The sequence below is a fragment of the Lonchura striata genome, chromosome 4 (assembly GCF_046129695.1).
Source record: "Lonchura striata isolate bLonStr1 chromosome 4, bLonStr1.mat, whole genome shotgun sequence".
Classification (NCBI taxonomy): Eukaryota; Metazoa; Chordata; class Aves; order Passeriformes; family Estrildidae; genus Lonchura; species Lonchura striata.
Genome location: NC_134606.1, coordinates 1,897,058 through 1,914,242, shown reverse-complemented (window position 1 = coordinate 1,914,242; position 17,185 = coordinate 1,897,058). Strand labels below are relative to the sequence as shown.

General features: G+C 51.0%; 1 protein-coding gene across 1 annotated transcript; it reads left to right on the top strand.

Annotated features, from left to right (window-relative positions):
* Nucleotides 1-2,094: 2,094 nt before the first annotated feature.
* TEX261 (testis expressed 261) lies at nt 2,095-14,717 on the top strand. The gene is made up of 6 exons (XM_077782672.1): nt 2,095-2,254; nt 3,905-3,984; nt 7,065-7,215; nt 10,142-10,209; nt 11,630-11,732; nt 13,500-14,717. Exons 1-6 carry the CDS (start codon nt 2,185-2,187, stop codon nt 13,613-13,615), a joined length of 588 nt encoding a protein of 195 aa, XP_077638798.1. The 5' UTR covers nt 2,095-2,184; the 3' UTR covers nt 13,616-14,717.
* Nucleotides 14,718-17,185: the final 2,468 nt, after the last annotated feature.

Below are 17,185 nucleotides of genomic sequence, written 5' to 3'. Positions count from 1 at the left end.
GGGATTGGGATTTGGGGATTTGGGATTTGGGGAATTAGGGAGAGGGGGATTTGGGGTTTTGGGATTTGGGGATTTGAGATTTGGGGATTTGGGATTTTGGCGTTTTGGGGATTTGGGGTTTTGGGGATTTGGGTTTTGGGGATTTGGGGACATTGGGATTTGGGGTTTTGGGGATTTGGGATTTGGGATTTGGGGATTTGGGGATTTGGGGTTTTGGGGATTTGGGTTTTGGGGATTTGGGGATTTGGGGACATTGGGATTTGGGGTTTGGGGATTTGACGGGATTTGGGGACTTTGGGATTTGGAGATTTGGGATTTGGGGACATGGGGATTTGGGAATTTGGGGGTGACAGGGAGGGGTGGAGGTGAGGAGCGCCATATTGAAGTGTTTGGGATATTTGGGGTTTTTTGGGGTTTGGGGTATTCGGAGTATTTGTTGTTTTGTCCCCCCATTTTGTCACCCCCCTTTGTCCCCTCTGTCTCACGGGGGGGTTCAGGGGGGGCTTCATTTGGGGGTTCCCCCAAAAATTCCGGGGAGCTGCGGCCTGGGGGTGCTGGGCCCCGGAACCCCAAAAGGAGCCCCCAAAACCCCAAAATGAACCCCCGGCACCCCAAAACGAGACCCCGAACCCAACCCCAGAACACCCCAAAACGAGTGCCCCAAAACCCCAAAACGAGCGCCCCAAAACCCCAAAATGAACCCTCCAGGACCCCAAAACGAGACCCCAAACTGAGCACCCCAACACCCCAAAAACGACCCCCCCAGCACCCCAAAATGACTTCAGGACCCCAAAAGGAGACCCAAAATTGGCCCCCAGCACCCCAAAAAGAACCCCCCGACCCCAAAACCCCATAAATCTCTCCCGGTCCAGCCCGATGGCGTTTTTGGGGTCCCTCAATGGTTTTTGGGGTCCCTACACATTTTGGTGGGGGTCCCTCTGCGTTTTGGGGTCTCTGTAGGGTTTTGGGGGTCCCTGCCGTGTTTTGGGGTCCCCCCTCCCATTTTGGAATCCCCCTCCCCCTTTTGGGGCCCCTCCTCCAGTTTTGGGGTCCCCCCGCCAGTTTTGGGGTCCCCCCGGCCATTTTGGGGGTCCCTCTTCCATTTTAGGGTCCCCCCTCCTATTTTAGGGTCCCCCCGCCCATTTTGGGTCCCCCCCACCAATTTTGGGGCCCTCCCTCCCATTTTGGGGTCCCCTGCCCATTTTGGGGTCCCCTCTTCCATTTTGGGGTCCCCCTCCTCCTTTTGGGTTTCCCCCCATTTTGGGGTCCCCCCACCAATGTTGGGGTCCCCCCGCCCATATTAGCGCCTCCCCCGCCCTTTTGGGGTCCCCCCACCAATTTTGGGTTCCCCCTCCCATTTTGAGGTCCCCCCGCCCATTTTGGGTTCCCCCTCCCATTTTGGGGTCCCCCCTCCCATTTTAGGGTCCCCCCGCCCATTTTGGGGTTCCTCCTTCCCTTTTGGGGTCCCCCCTCCCATTTTGGGGTCCCCCCGCCCATTTTGGGGTCCCCCCTCCCATTTTAGGGTCCCCCCGCCCATTTTGGGGTTCCCTGCCCATTTTGGGGTCCCCCCTCCCATATTAGCGCCTCCCCCGCCATTTTGGGGTCCCCCCACCAATTTTGGGGTCCCCCCCTCCCATATTAGCGACTCCCCCGCCATTTTGGGGTCCCCCCACCAATTTTGGGGTCCCCCCGCCCATTTTGGGGTCCCCCCTTCCCTTTTGGGGTCCCCCCAACAATTTTGGGGTCCCCCCTCCTATATTAGCGCCTCCCCCGCCATTTTGGGGTCCCCCACCAATTTTAGGGTCCCCCCTCCCATTTTAGGGTCCCCTGCCCATTTTGGGGTCCCCCCGCCCATTTTGGGGTCCCCCCTCCCATATTAGCGCCTCCCCCACCAATTTTGGGGTCCCCCCTCCCATTTTGGGGTCCCCCCCCGCCCTTGGGCCCCCATTTGGCCACTGGAGTCCCCCGGGCCGCCAGGGGGCGCTGTGCGTCCCCACACCCGTATCGCTGCTTCCGGTGCCGCCTCTCGCTGCTTCCGGTGCCGCCTCTCGCTGCTTCCGGTGCCGCCTCTCGCTGCTTCCGGTGCCGCCTCTCGCTGCTTCCGGTGCCGCCTCTCGCTGCTTCCGGTGCCGCGTCTCGCCGGTTCCGCGGGGCCCCGGGAGCGGCGCCGGGAGCGGCGGCGCCATGTGGTTCCTGTACGTGCTGAGCTGGCTGTCGCTGCTGCTGCAGGTGGCCTTCGTCACCTTGGCCATCGGTGAGCGCGCCCCGGGCGCCGCGGGAACGGGGAGCGGGGGGGACGCGGTGGCACCGAGGGCGCGGAGTGTCCCCGGGATTTGGGGGTCCCTGGTGTCCCCAAACCCTCAGAGTGTCCCCAGGATTTGGGGGTCCCTGGTGTCCCCAAACCCTCCCAGTGTCCCCAGGATTTGGGGGTTCCTGGGTGTCCCCAAACCCTTAAATTGTCCCCAAGATTTGGGGGTTCCTTGGTGTCCCCAAGCCCTTAAATTGTCCCAGGGATTTGGGGTCCCTGGTTGTCGGGGCTCCAAGTGTCCCCAAGTTTTGGGGTCCCTGGTGTCCCCAAGGGCTCCGAGTGTCCCCAAGATTTGGAGTCCCTCTGTGTCCCCAACTCTTCAGGATGTCCCCAAGTTTTGGGTCTCTGGGTGTCCCCAAGTCTTCAGGATGTCCCCAAGTATGGGGGTCCCTGGGTGCCCCTGGGGGCTCCAAGTGTCCCCAAGATTTGGGGTCTCTTGGTGTCCCCAAGTCTTCAGGATGTCCCCAAGATTTGGCGTCTCTGGGTGTCCCCAAGCCCTTAAAATGTCCCCAACTTTGGGGGTCTCTTGGTGTCCCCAGGGGCTCCCAGTGTCCCCAAGATTTAGGGTTCCCTGGTGTTCCCAAACCCTTAGAACGTCACTGAGATTTGGGGTCCCTGGGTGTCCCCAAATCCTCAGAGTGTCCCCAAGATTTGGAGTTCCTTGGTGTCCCCAAGCTCATGGAGTGTCCCCAAGATTTGGCGTCTCTGGGTGTCCCCAACTCTTCAGGATGTCCCCAAGATTTGGGGATCCCTGGGTGTCCCCAAACCCTCCCAGTGTCCCCAAATTTGGGGGTCTCTGGGAGTCCCCAGGGGCTCTGAGTGTCCCCAAGTTTTGGGGTCCCTGGGTGCCCCTGGGGGCTCAAAGTGTCCCCAACTTTGGGGGTCCCTGGGTGTCCCCAAGCCCTTAAATTGTCCCCAAGATTTGAGGTCCCTGCGTGTCCCCAAACCTTCCCAGTGTCCCCAAGATTTGGGGTCCCTGCGTGTCCCTGAGCCACCATGGCTGGTGCCAGCAGTGTCCCCGTGGTGCCAGCAGTGTCCCCATGGTGCCCATGTTGTCCCCATGGTGCCAGTGGTGCCCATGTTGGTGCCAGCGGTGTCCCCATGGTGTCAGCGGTGTCCCCATTGTCCCCGCGGTGCCCGTGTGGGTGCCAGTGGTGTCTCCTGGGTGCCTGTGTTGGTGCCCACGTGGGTGCCAGTGTGGGTGCCCGCAGTGCCTGCGGTGCCCGTGTGGGTGCCCGTGTGGGTGCCTGTGATGTCCCCTGGGTGCCCGCGGTGCCCGTGTGGGTGCCCGCGGTGCCCGTGTGGGTGACCGTGTGGGTGCCCGTGTGGGTGCCCGCGGTGCCCGTGTGGGTGCCCGTGTGGGTGTCCCCTGGGTGCTCGTGTGGGTGCCCGCGGTGCCCGTGTGGGTGCCCGCGGTGCCCGCGGTGCCCGTGTGGGTGCCCGTGTGGGTGCCCGTGCGGGTGCCCGTGTGGGTGCCCATGTGGGTGCTCGTGTGGGTGCCCATGTGGGTGCTCGTGTGGGTGCCCGCATGGGTGCCCGTGTGGGTGCCCGCGGTGTCCCCTGGGTGCCCGCGGTGCCAGGTGTCCTGTCCCGCAGCGGCCGGGCTCTATTACCTGGCGGAGCTGATCGAGGAGTACACGGTGACCACCCGGAGAGTGATCAAAGCCCTCATCTGGGTGAGACCCCAAATCCCAAATCCCAAATCCCCCAAATCCCAAATCCCCCAAATCCCCAATCCCTCATCTGGGTGAGACCCCAAATCCCAAATCCCAAATCCCAAATCCCAAAGCCCTCATCTGGGTGAGACCCCACCCCAAATCCAAAATCCCAAATCCCAAATCCCAAATCCCCCAAATCCCAAATCCCTCATCTGGGTGAGACCCCAAATCCCAAATCCCAAATCCCTCATCTGGGTGAGACCCCCAAATCCCAAATCCCAAATCCCAAATCCCAAATCCCTCATCTGGGTGAGACCCCAAATCCCAAATCCCAAATCCCTCATCTGGGTGAGACCCCACCCCAAATCCCAAATCCCAAATCCCCAAAATCCCAAAATCCCAAATCCCAAAATCCCAAAATCCCAAATCCCAAATCCCAAATCCCAAATCCCTCATCTGGGTGAGACCCCACCCCAAATCCCAAATCCCAAATCCCTCATCTGGGTGAGACCCCACCCCAAATCCCAAATCCCAAATCCTGAAATCCCAAATCCCAAATCCTGAAATCCTAAATCCTAAATCCCTCATCTGGGTGAGACCCCGATCCCAAATCCCAAATCCTGAAATCCCAAATCCCAAACCCCAAATCCCAAATGCCAGAAACCCCAAAGCACCAAAACTCCAAATCCCGAAATCTCAAATCCCGGAAACCCCAAATCCTGAAAACACAAAAACTGAAACCCCAAATCCCGAAATCCCAAATTCCAGAAACCCCAAATCCCCAAAACTCCAAATCCCTGAAACCCCAAACACAGAAACCCCAAATCCTCATTTTCCCCACTTTTACCCCATTTCTCCTCCTTTAATCTCCTTTCTCCCCATTTTCCCCCATTTATCCCCATATTTTTCCCCATTTCCCCCCTTTTATCCCAATTTTCTCTATTGTCCGCCATTTTCCCCCACTTTTCCCGCAAAATCCCCCAATAATCCCATTTTGCCCTGATTTCCCCCCAAATCCCCCCGATAATCCCATTTTCCCGATTTCCCCCCATTTTTTACCATTTTCCCCCCAATAATCCCATTTCCCCCTGATTTCCCCCAAATCCCCCCGATAATCCCATTTTGCCCCCAAATCCCTCGATAATCCCATTTTCCCGATTCCCCCCATTTTTACCATTTTCCCCCCAATAATCCCATTTTCCCCTGATTTACCCCCATTTTCTCCCCATTTTCCCCCGCTAATCCCATTTTCTTCCATTCCCCCCATTTTCCCCATTCCCCCCATTTCCCCCTGTTAACCCCATTTTTCCCATTTTCCCCATTTTCCATTTTCCATTTTTCCCATTTCCCCCATTCCCCCATTCCCATTCCCATTCCCCATTCCCCCATTGCCCCATTCCCATTCCCCATTCCCATTCCCCATTCCCATTCCCATTCCCCATTCCCCATTCCCCATTCCCCATTCCCCATTCCCATTCCCATTCCCCCATTCCCATTCCCATTCCCATTCCCCATTCCCCATTCCCCATTCCCCATTCCCATTCCCATTCCCCATTCCCCATTCCCCATGCCCCATTCCCCATTCCCATTCCCATTCCATTCCCATTCCCCCATTCCCATTCCCATTCCCATTCCCCATTCCCCATTCCCATTCCCCATTCCCATTCCCATTCCCATTCCCCATTCCCATTCCCATTCCCATTCCCCATTCCCCAATCCCATTCCCATTCCATTCCCATTCCCCATTCCCATTCCCCACCCCATTCCCATTCCCATTCCCCATTCCCCATTCCCCATTCCCATTCCCCATTCCCATTCCCCCATTCCCCATTCCCATTCCCCATTCCCCATTCCCCCTTCCCATTCCCATTCCCCATTCCCCATTCCCCATTCCCCCATTCCCCATTCCCATTCCCCATTCCCCATTCCCCATTCCCCATTCCCCATTCCCATTCCCATTCCCATTCCCCCATTCCATTCCCATTCCCCATTCCCATTCCCAATCCCATTCCCCATTCCCCATTCCCATTCCCATTCCCATTCCCCATTCCCCATTCCCCATTCCCAATCCCCATTCCCATTCCCATTCCCCATTCCCATTCCCCATTCCCCATTCCCATTCCCCATTCCCCCATTCCCATTCCCATTCCCCATTCCCATTCCCATTCCCATTCCCCCATTCCCATCCCATTCCCCATTCCCATTTTCCCATTCCCATTCCCATTCCCATTCCCATTCCCATTCCCATTCCCCATTCCCATTCCCATTCCCATTCCCATTCCCCATTCCCATTTTCCCATTCCCATTCCCATTCCCATTCCCATTCCCATTCCCATTCCCATTCCCATTCCCCATTCCCATTCCCATTCCCCATTCCCATTCCCCATTCCCCATCCCCATTCCCCATTCCCCATTCCCATTCCCATTCCCCATTCCCCATTCCCATTCCCATTCCCATTCCCATTCCCATTCCCCATTCCCATTCCCCATTCCCATTCCCATTCCCATTCCCCATTCCCCATTCCCCCATTCCCATTCCCCATTCCCCATTCCCCCATTCCCATTCCCCATTCCCATTCCCATTCCCATTCCCATCCCCAATCCCATTCCCATTCCCATTCCCCATTCCCCTTCCCCATTCCCCATTCCCATTCCCATTCCCATTCCCCATTCCCCATTCCCCATTCCCCATTCCCATTCCCCATTCCCCATTCCCATTCCCATTCCCCATTCCCCATTCCCATTCCCCATTCCCATTCCCATTCCCATTCCCCATTCCCATTCCCCATTCCCATTCCCCATTCCCATTCCCATTCCCATTCCCCATTCCCCATTCCCCCATTCCCATTCCCCATTCCCCATTCCCCCATTCCCATTCCCCATTCCCATTCCCATTCCCATTCCCATCCCCAATCCCATTCCCCATTCCCATTCCCATTCCCATTCCCCATTCCCATTCCCATTCCCATTCCCATTCCCATTCCCATTCCCCATTCCCCATTCCCATTCCCCATTCCCATCCCATTCCCATTCCCCATTCCCCATTCCCAATCCCATTCCCAATCCCATCCCATTCCCGTTGTTCCCGTTGTTCCCAGTTCTCCTCGGTGGTGCACGTGGGGCTGCTGCTGTTCGAGCGTTTCCCGGCTCTGCTCGTGGCCTCGGGGCTCCTCACCAACCTGGTGTACGCGGGGCTGCTGCCCGCCTTCCCCGGCGTGCCCGCCTCGCCCGCCGCCCTGCTCGCCTGCCGTGAGCACGGGAAAGGGGGAAAAAATGGGGGAAAAATGGGGAAAAAATTGGGGAAAAATTGGGGAAAAATTGGGAAAAAATTGGGATTTTTTTGGGATTTATTTCGATTTTTGGTGATTTTTTTCTGGATTTTTTTAGGGATTTTAAATGGATTTTTGGAGGGTTTTTTGGAGGATTTTTCTGTGAAAATTTGGAGGAAATATTGGGGAATTTTTTGGGATTTTTTTGGGGATTCTCAGGAGCCTGGTGTACGCGGGGCTGCTGCCCGTCTCGCCCGCTGCCCTGCTCGCCTGCTGTGAGCACGGGAAAAGGGGAAAAAATGGGGAAAAAATGGGGAAAAAATGGGGAAAAAATGGGGAAAAAATTGGGAAAAAATTGGGGAAAAATTGGGGAAAAATTGGGGAAAAAATGGGGAAAAAATTGGGGAAAAATTGGGGGAAAAAATTGGGGAAAAATTGGGGAAATATTGGGGAAATATTGGGGGAAAATGGGGGAAAAATTGGGGAAATATTGGGGAAATATTGGGGGAAAATGGGGGAAAAATTGGGGAAATATTGGGGGGAAATTGGGGGAAAAGTGGGGAAATATTGGGGGAAAAGTGGGGAAAAGTGGGGAAATATTGGGGGAAAATGTGGGAAAATTGGGGAAAAATTGGGGGGAAAGTGGGGGAAAATTGGGGAAATATTGGGGGAAAATGTGGGAAAATTGGGGAAAAATTGGGGGGAAAGTGGGGGAAAAGTGGGGGAATATTGGGGGAAAATTGGGGGAAAAGTGGTGAAAAATTGGGGGAAAATTGGGGAAAAGTGGGGGAAAATTTGGGGAAAATTTGGAGAATATTGGGGGAAAATTGGGGAAATATTGGGGGAAAAGTGGGGAAAATTGGGAGAAAATTGGGGAAAAATTGGGGGAAAATTGGGGGAAAATTGGGGGAAAATTGGGGAAATATTGGGGGAAAATTGGGGAAAAATTGGGGGAATATTGGGGAAATATTGGGGGAAAATTGGGGAAAAAGTGGGGGAAAATTGGGGAAAAAGTGGGGGAAAATTGGGGGAATATTGGGGAAAAATTGGGGAAATATTGGGGAAATATTGGGGGAAAATTGGGAAAAAAATTGGGGAAAATTTGGGGAAAAATTGGGGGAATATTAGGATTTTTTTGGGATTTATTTCGATTTTTGGTGATTTTTTTCTGGATTTTTTTAGGGATTTAAAAGTGATTTTTGGAGGGTTTTTTTTGGAGGATTTTTCTGTGAAAATTTGGAGGAAATATTGGGGAATTTTTGGGATTTTTTTGGGGATTCTCAGGAGCCTGGTGTACGCGGGGCTGCTGCCCGCCTCGCCCGCTGCCCTGCTCGCCTGCTGTGAGCACGGGGGGGAAAAGGGGAAAATGGGGAAAAATGGGGGAAAAATGGGGGAAAATTGGGGAAAAAGTGGGGAGAAAATTGGGGAAAATTGGGGAAAAATTGGGGAAAAATGGGGGAAAATTGGGGGAAAAATGGGGGAAAATTGGGGGAAAATTGGGGAAATATTGGGGAAATATTGGGGGAAAATTGGGGGAAAAATTGGGGAAAAATTGGGGAAAAATTGGGGAAAATTGGGGGAATATTGGGGAAAAATTGGGGGAAAAGTGGGGAAAATTGGGGGAAAGTGGGGGAAAATTGGGGGAAAATTGGGGGAATATTGGGGAAAAATTGGGGAAAAATTGGGGGAAAAGTGGGGAAAATTGGGGGAAAATTGGGGGAAATATTGGGGGAATATTGGGGGGAATTTGGGGAAAAATTGGGGAAAAATTAGGGGAAAATTGGGGAAATATTGGGGAAAATTGGAGGGAAATTGGGGGAAAAGTGGGGGAATATTGGGGGAAAAATTGGGGAAAAAATTGGGATTTTTTTGGGATTTATTTCGATTTTTGGTGATTTTTTTCTGGATTTTTTTAGGGATTTAAAAGTGATTTTTGGAGGGTTTTTGGGAGGATTTTTCTGTGAAAATTTGGAGGAAATATTGGGGAATTTTGGGGATTTTTTGGGGATTCTCAGGAGCCTGGTGTACGCGGGGCTGCTGCCCGCCTCGCCCGCCGCACTGCTCGCCTGCCGTGAGCACGGGAAAAGGGGAAAATGGGGAAAAATGGGGGAAAAATGGGGGAAAATTGGGGAAAAATTGGGGAAATATTGGGGGAAAAGTGGGGAAAATTGGGAGAAAATTGGGGAAAATTGGGGGAAAATTGGGGGAATATTGGGGAAAATTGGGGGAATATTGCGGAAATATTGGGGAATATTGGGGGAAATATTGGGGGAATATTGGGGGAAAATGTGGGAAAATTGGGGAAAAATTGGGGGGAAAGTGGGGGAAAAGTGGGGGAAAATTGGGGAAAAGTGGGGGAAAATTGGGGAAAAATTGGGGGAATATTGGGGGAAAAGTGGGGAAAATTGGGAGAAAATTGGGGAAAATTGGGGGAAAATTGGGGAAATATTGGGGGAAAAGTGGGGAAAATTGGGGGAATATTGGGGGAAAATTGGGGTAAAAATTGGGGGAATATTGGAGGAAAATAGGGGAAAAAGTGGGGGAAAATTGGGGGAATATTGGGGGAAAATTGGGGAAATATTGGGGAAAATTGGGGAAAAAGTGGGGGAAAATTTGGGGAAAATTTGGGGAAAATTTGGGGGAAAATTGGGGATTTTTTGGGATTTTTTTCAGGATTTTTTTGGGATTTATTTTGATTTTTTAAATTTTTTTTCTGGATTTTTTAGGGATTTTCAATAGATTTTTGGAGGATTTTTGGAGGATTTTTGGGGAAAAGTTTCAGGATTTATTGGGGAATTTTTGGGATTTTTTTGGGATTTTTTGGGGGGATTTTTGGGAGGGCTCCAAAATTTGGGATTTTCCTTCCGGAACGTTCTAATCCCATTTTTTTTCCCATTTTTCCGCAGTTCTGGTCGTGCTCAATCACTACCTGGCCTTCCAATATTTCTCCGAGGAATTTTACCTTTTTTCCGAGGTGAGATCCCAAAAATTCCGGAATTTTCCCCGTGGGAAAAATCCCAAATTTTGGGTCGGGAACTGGGAATTTCCTTAAAACAAAAATAAAATTTTAAATTTTTAAATTTTTTAAATTTAAATTTTTATTTTTCCCCATTTTTTTCGGAGCCTTTCTTGAGGTTCTGAAATTCCCGGGCAGCTTCAAAATTTGGGATTTTCCCCCCAAAAAAATTCCAGGAATGTGGAATTTAATCCCAATTTCTCCCTAAAATGCCAAAAATTTCAGGAATTCTCGGAAATTTTAGGAAAAAACACAAAATAAAAAATTGAAATTCCAAATTTTTTAACCAGTTTTAACCCAAATTTTTTCCTATTGGGAATTTCCATTCCTGATTCCATAAAAAACTCGGGAAAATCCAAATTTTCCCAAAATTTTTTTTGTTTTTTCCCATGAATTTAATTATTTTTTCCATATGGATTGAATGGAATTAATTAAAATTTTCCTTCAATTAATCCTTCATTAAAATTTTAATTAAAATTTGGGAATTCGAATCCAGGAAGAGCAAAAAAATTGGGAATTTTTGGATCTCACAAAAAAGGGGTGAGGTGGAATTTTCCCTCAGGAATTCTGGGAATTTTGGTAATTTCTATTGGAATTTTGGGATTTTTGGGAATTCTGGCTGGAAAATTTTGGGAATTCTAAGCTGGAATTTTGGGATTTCTGAGCGGGAGTTCTGGTTGGAATTTTGGGATTTTTCGGTTGGAATTTGGGGTTTTTTGGGTTGGAATTTTGGGAATTCTCAGATGGAATTTTGGGATTTTTTGGTTGGAATTTGGGGTGTTTGGGTTGGAATTTTGGGGAATTCTTAGATGGAATTTTGGGAATTCTCAGATGGAATTTTGGGAATTCTCAGATGGAATTTTGGGGTGTTTGGGTTGGAATTTTGAGGGGTTTGCGTCGGAATGTCGGGATTTCTGAGCCGGAATTTTGGGAATTCTGGGCTGGAATTTTGGGCATTCCAGCTGGAATTTTGGGGTGTTTGGGTCGGAATGTCGGGATTTCGGAGCTGGGATTTTGGGGCTTTTTGGGCTGGAATTTTGGGGTGTTTCGGTTGGAATTTTGGGCATTCCAGCTGGAATTTTGAGGGTTTTGGGCTGGAATTTTGGGCATTCCAGCTGGAATTTGGGGGTTTTTGGGTCGGATTGTTGAGATTTCGGCGCCAGGATTTTGGGAATTCTGGGCTGGAATTTTGGGGTGTTTGGGCTGGAATTTGGAGGGTTTTGGGCTGGAATTTTGAGGGTTTTGGGCTGGAATTTTGGGCATTCCAGCTGGAATTCGGGGGTGTTTGGGCTGGAATTCGGGGGTGTTTGGGTCAGAATGTCGGGATTTCGGCGCCGGGATTTCGGGAATTGCCGTTGGAATGTTGGGAATTCCGCAGGTCCTGGCCTACTTCACCTTCTGCCTCTGGCTGATCCCCTTCGCCTTCTTCGTGTCGCTGTCGGCCGGGGAGAACGTCCTGCCCTGCACCGTGCAGCCCGCAGGTGGGAATGGGATTGGGAATGGGAATGGGATTGGGAATGGGAATGGGGTGGGAATGGGAATGGGAATGGGAATGGGAATGGAATGGGAATGGGAATGGGAATGGGGATGGGAGTGGGAATGGGAATGGAATGGGATGGGAATGGGGATGGGAATGGGATGGGAATGGAATGGGAATGGGATGGGAATGGAATGGAATGGGATGGAATGGAATGGGAATGGGAATGGGAATGGGAATGGGATGGGATGGGAATGGGAATGGGATGGGAATGGGGATGGGAATGGGATGGGATGGGATGGGAATGGGAATGGGGATGGGAATGGGAATGGGGATGGGAATGGGAATGGGATGGGAATGGGATTGGGAATGGAATGGGAATGGGAGTGGGAATGGGAATGGGAATGGGAATGGGAATGGGGGAATGGGAATGGGAATGGGGATGGGAATGGGAATGGGAATGGGAATGGGAATGGGATGGAATGGAATGGGAATGGGAATGGGAATGGGAATGGAATGGGATGGAATGGGAATGGGAATGGGAATGGGAATGGGAATGGAATGGGATGGAATGGGAATGGGAATGGGAATGGGATTGGGAATGGAATGGGAATGGGAGTGGGAATGGGAATGGGAATGGGAATGGGAATGGGAATGGGATGGGATGGGATGGGATGGGAATGGGAATGGGAATGGCAGTGGGAATTGGGAATGGGCGGGAAAGGGTTTCGAGCTCCTCCGGTTCAAATCCCGCTCCAAATGTCCCAGAAATTTGGGATTTTTGGGGGTCATTGAGCCCCTGGAGAATCCCAAGGGTTGAATGTCCTGAACTCCACGGTGCAGCCCGGAGGTGGGAACGGGGTCGGGATTGGGAATTGGGATTGGGAATTGGGATTGGGAATTGGGATTGGGAATTGGGATTGGGAATTGGGATTGGGAATTGGGATTGGGAATTGGGTCAGGAATGGGATTGGGCAGAAAGGATTTTGAGCTTGTCCGGTTCAAATCCCGCTCCAAACGTCCCAGAAATTTGGGATTTTTGGGATCCTCAAGGGCTCTGAATATCCCAGAAATTGGTGATCCCAAAGGCTCAAAGAATCCCAAAAATTTGGGATTTCGGGGGCTTCATAAAGGCTCAGAATGCTCCAGAAATTTGGGATTTTTGGGATCCCCAAAGGCTCAGAGAATCCCCGGGATTGGGAGCCACAAAGGCCCAGAATTTTAGGATTTTTGGGATTCTCAAGGGCTCCGAATATCCCAGGCATCAGAGATCCCAAAAGCTCCAAGATTCCCAAAAAATTTGGGATTTTTGGGCTCCGAATATCCCAGAAATTGGTGATCCCGAAGGCTCAAAGAATCCCTAAAATTTGGGATTCCAGGGGCTTCATAAAGGCTCAAAACGTCCCAAAAATTTGGGATTTTTGGGCTCCGAATATCCCAGAAATTTGAGATCCCAAAGGGTCAAAGAATCCCAAAAAATTTGGGATTTTTGGGGTCCCCAAAGGCTCAGAGAATTCCCGGGATTTGGAGCCACAAAGGCCCAGAAATTCGGGATTTTTGGGCTCCGAATATCCCAGGAATCAAAAATTCAAAAAATCTCCAAAAATCCCCAAAAATTTGGGATTTTTGACCTCCAAAACCTCTGAGAATTCCATGGATTTTTGCATCCCCCGACACCCCGATCCCGCGTTCCTGACTTTAGGAATTCCACCCCCAAAAATCCCCCCGAATTCCCGCCGGGAATTCCGACGCCGTTCCCGTTTTTCCGCAGACGACGTCGTCTCCAATTATTTCACCAAAGGGAAGCGAGGGAAGCGCTCCGGGATTCTCCTGATTTTCTCCTTTCTCAAGGAAGCCATCCTGCCCAGCAGGCAGAAAATTTACTGAAATTCCCCAATTTTGGGCAATTTTGGGGAATATCCAGGAGATCCCCGGCCGGAAGATCCCAAATTTTTGCCTCTTTCAGCCGGGAATTCTTTGGGAATTCAGAGACTTGGACACTCCTGGAGGTGCCGACCACGTTTGGGGGTTTTTTCCTGCTGATTCCCTTGGGAATGTTTCCTGGGGAAAATGTTGGGAATTTTGGGAATTTCCCAGGTTTTTTTTTTTTTGGAGCTGCTCCTGGATTGCACAGAGCCCGGGAATTCCAAAAAAAATGGGAAAAATCGGGAGAAATCCGGAAGATTCCACGTTGTTCCTTCGTCCCGGTTTTTCCAGAGGGAATGATTCCCAAAAAAAACAACAACAACAAAAAAATCAGGATTTGGGTGGTTGAAATCCTGGAAATTCCCGTTTTTCCCTCCAGCAAAACCTTGGGAAGGAGTGGATGGGAAGGGATTTTCCATGGGAATTTCGTTTTTCCAGGGAATTCCCAGAATTCCAGATTTTTCTGATTCTGCAGACGAAGGGGGGGGAACGTTGAGAATTCCCAAATTTTTTCCTTCCTCCTTTTCCAAAGGGTGAAAATCCTCCGAGGGAGCTGCAGATTTTTTCCTTTCCCATGAGAAAATTCCTGTTTTATTTTTTCCCGGATTTTCCCATTCCCACCCCAGCCAGCCTCGGGAATTCCTGATCCAGAGGATTTTTTTCAGGAATTCCCCCAAAAAAATTCCTTTGGAAAAGCTGGAATTTTGCTCCAAGACCTCTTGGATTGGAGTTTTCTCGCCGTGTTTTTAAATTTTTTTTTTTTTTCCCTCTGGATTTCCTGGAAAATTCCAGGATGGGAATGAGGAAAATCAGGAATTCCTGATTCCTTTGAATCCCGATTTTCCTGGGAATTTTTCCAGCCGTTTTTCCCTATTTTTCTAGCCTGGGTTTCCAGGAGCTGAATCGGATTTTAGGGAAATCGTGGAATTCCATCAATATTTAACCAGGAGAAGGAAATTTGGGATGAAACCCCCGGAAATTTGGGAATAAAACATTCCCAGAAACGCCGGGAATGGCAGGAATTGATGAATAAAGTGGAAAAATCCTGGATTTTCCTTGGGAATTTTGAGGGTTTTTCTTGGGATTTGGATTTTTTGGGGATCCCTGGAAGTGTCCAAGGCCGGGCTGGAGCTGGGATTGGGGAATTTGGGTGGAATTTTGCCGTGGGAATTCCAGGATTTTGGGGGGAATTTGTGGATTCCCATCCCGTGGGATCGTGGATTTTCCTGGATCTGGAAAGGGCAGGACAAGGAAATCCCTGGAATTTCCTTGGAAGCAGCAGGGAGAGGCCAAAAAAAAGCTGGAATTTGGAAAAATACGGGAAAAAACTCCCAAGATTTGAAGAAATCCCGGAAAAAACTCCGGGAAAGTTCCAGGATTTGAAGAAATCCCAGAAAAAACTGCAGGAAAATTCCAAGAATTGGAGAAATTCGGGGAAAAAATCCAAGATTTAGGAAAAATCTGGGAAGAAACTCCAGGAATTGGAGAAATCTGGGAAAGAACTCCAGGATTTGAAGAAATTCCGGAAAAATCTCCAGGAAAGTTCCAGGATTTAGGAAAAATCTGGGAAAAAACTTCAGGATTTGGAGAAATGTGGGAAAAACCTCCAGGAAAGTTTCAAGAATTGGAGAAATTTGGGAAGAAACTCCAGGATTTGGGAAAAATCTTGGAAAAAAAAACTCCAAGAAAGTTCCAGAATTTGGAGAATTTGGGGAAAAAACCTTGAATTTCCAGGAATCGGGAAAAAGCTCCGGGAAAGTTCCAGGAATTGGGAGAAATCCAGGAAAAAACTCCAGGATTTGGGAAAAATCTGGGAAAAACTCCTAGAAAGTTCCAGGAATTTGAGATTTCTGGGGAAAAAACCTCCAATTTTCCAGAAATTGGAAAAATCTGGGAAAATTTTGGGAAAGAAGGGTGGGAAAATTTGGGGAATTGAGTGTGGGAAATCTTGGGAAAGGAGGGTGGGAAATTCTGGGAATTGAGGGTGGGAAATTCTGGGAAAATCTTGGGAAAGAAGGGTGGCAAAATTTTGGGAATTGAAGGTGGGAAAATCTTGGGGAAAAGGGGTGGAAAATCCTGGAAATAAGGGCGGAAATCCCGGGAAAGGAGGTCGGAAAATCTTGGGAAATGAGGACGGGAATTCCTGGAAAAATCCTGGGAAAAAGGGGAGGAGAATCCTGGGAAAGGAGGCAGAAAATTCCCGGGAAATCCCAGGGAAGGAGTCAGGAAAATCCTGGGAATCTGAGGGTGGAAAATGTCCCTTTCCGTGTCCTTTTCCGTGTCCTTCTCCATGTCCTGTGGAGTCGGCGCCCGTGGAGTTCCCCATGGAATTTCCCATGGAATTCCCCATGGAATTGGTGGCCTTGGAATGGTTCTCCATGGAATTGGTGCCCGTGGAGTTCCCCATGGAATCCCCCATGGAATCCGCCATGGAATCTCCCATGGAATCTGCCATGGAGTTCCCCATGGAGTTCCTCATGGGGTTCCTCATGGAGTTCCTCATGGAGTTCCCCATGGAGTTCCCCATGGAATCCCCCATGGAGTTCCCCATGGAATTTCCCATGGAGTTCCTCCTGGAATCCCCCATGGAATCTCCCATGGAATCCCCCATGGAATCCCCCATGGAATCCCCCATGGAGCTCCCCATGGAATCCCCCATGGAATCCCCCATGGAGCTCCCCATGGAATCCCCCATGGAATCCCCCATGGAATCTCCCATGGAATCCCCCATGGAATCCCCCATGGAATCTCCCATGGAATCCCCCATGGAGTTCCCCATGGAGTTCCCCATGGAATCCCCCATGGAATCCCCCATGGAATCCCCCATGGAATCCCCCATGGAATCCCCCATGGAATCCCCCATGGAATCTCCCATGGAATCTCCCATGGAGTTCCCCATGGAATCCCCCATGGAATCTCCCATGGAATCCCCCATGGAATCTCCCATGGAATTCCCCACGGAAGCGTCCAGGGCCCGGCGCCGCCGCTCCAGGACCAATCCCAGCTCCGGGGCCGATCCCGGCTGCTGCTCCCGGCGCCTCCGGCTCGGCCTCCGCAGGGCACCTGGGGACACCGGGGACACCAAAGGGACACCAGGGACACCAGGGGGACACCGGGGGGACACTGAGGGGACACCAAAGGGACACCATGGGACAGTGTGGGGACACCATGGGGACACCAGGGGGACACTGAGGGGGACAGCAAGGGGACATCAAGGGGACACCACGACAACAGTGTGGGGACACCATGGGGAAATCATGAGGACACCAAAGGGACAGCAAGGGGGACACCATGGGGACACTAAGGGGACACTGAGGGGAGAGTGTGGGGACATCATAGGGACACCGTGGGGACAGTGTGGGGAGGGGACACCAGGATGGGACATGGGGGTGGGACACTGGGGTGGGACACTGGGATGGGACACGGTGATGGGACACTGGGATGGGACATGGGGGTGGGACACTGGGATGGGACAATGGGATGGGATATGGGATGGGACACGGTGATGGGACATTGGGATGGGATACGGGA

Excerpts from the sequence above, each read along its gene's own strand:
- TEX261 (XM_077782672.1), top strand. The coding sequence starts at position 2,185 with ATGTGGTTCCTGTACGTGCTGAGCTGGCTGTCGCTGCTGCTGCAGGTG. Across the intron at positions 2,255-3,904 it reads CTTCGTCACCTTGGCCATCG|CGGCCGGGCTCTATTACCTG; the intron begins GTGAGCGCGCCC and ends CCTGTCCCGCAG. Across the intron at positions 11,733-13,499 it reads CTGCACCGTGCAGCCCGCAG|ACGACGTCGTCTCCAATTAT; the intron begins GTGGGAATGGGA and ends GTTTTTCCGCAG.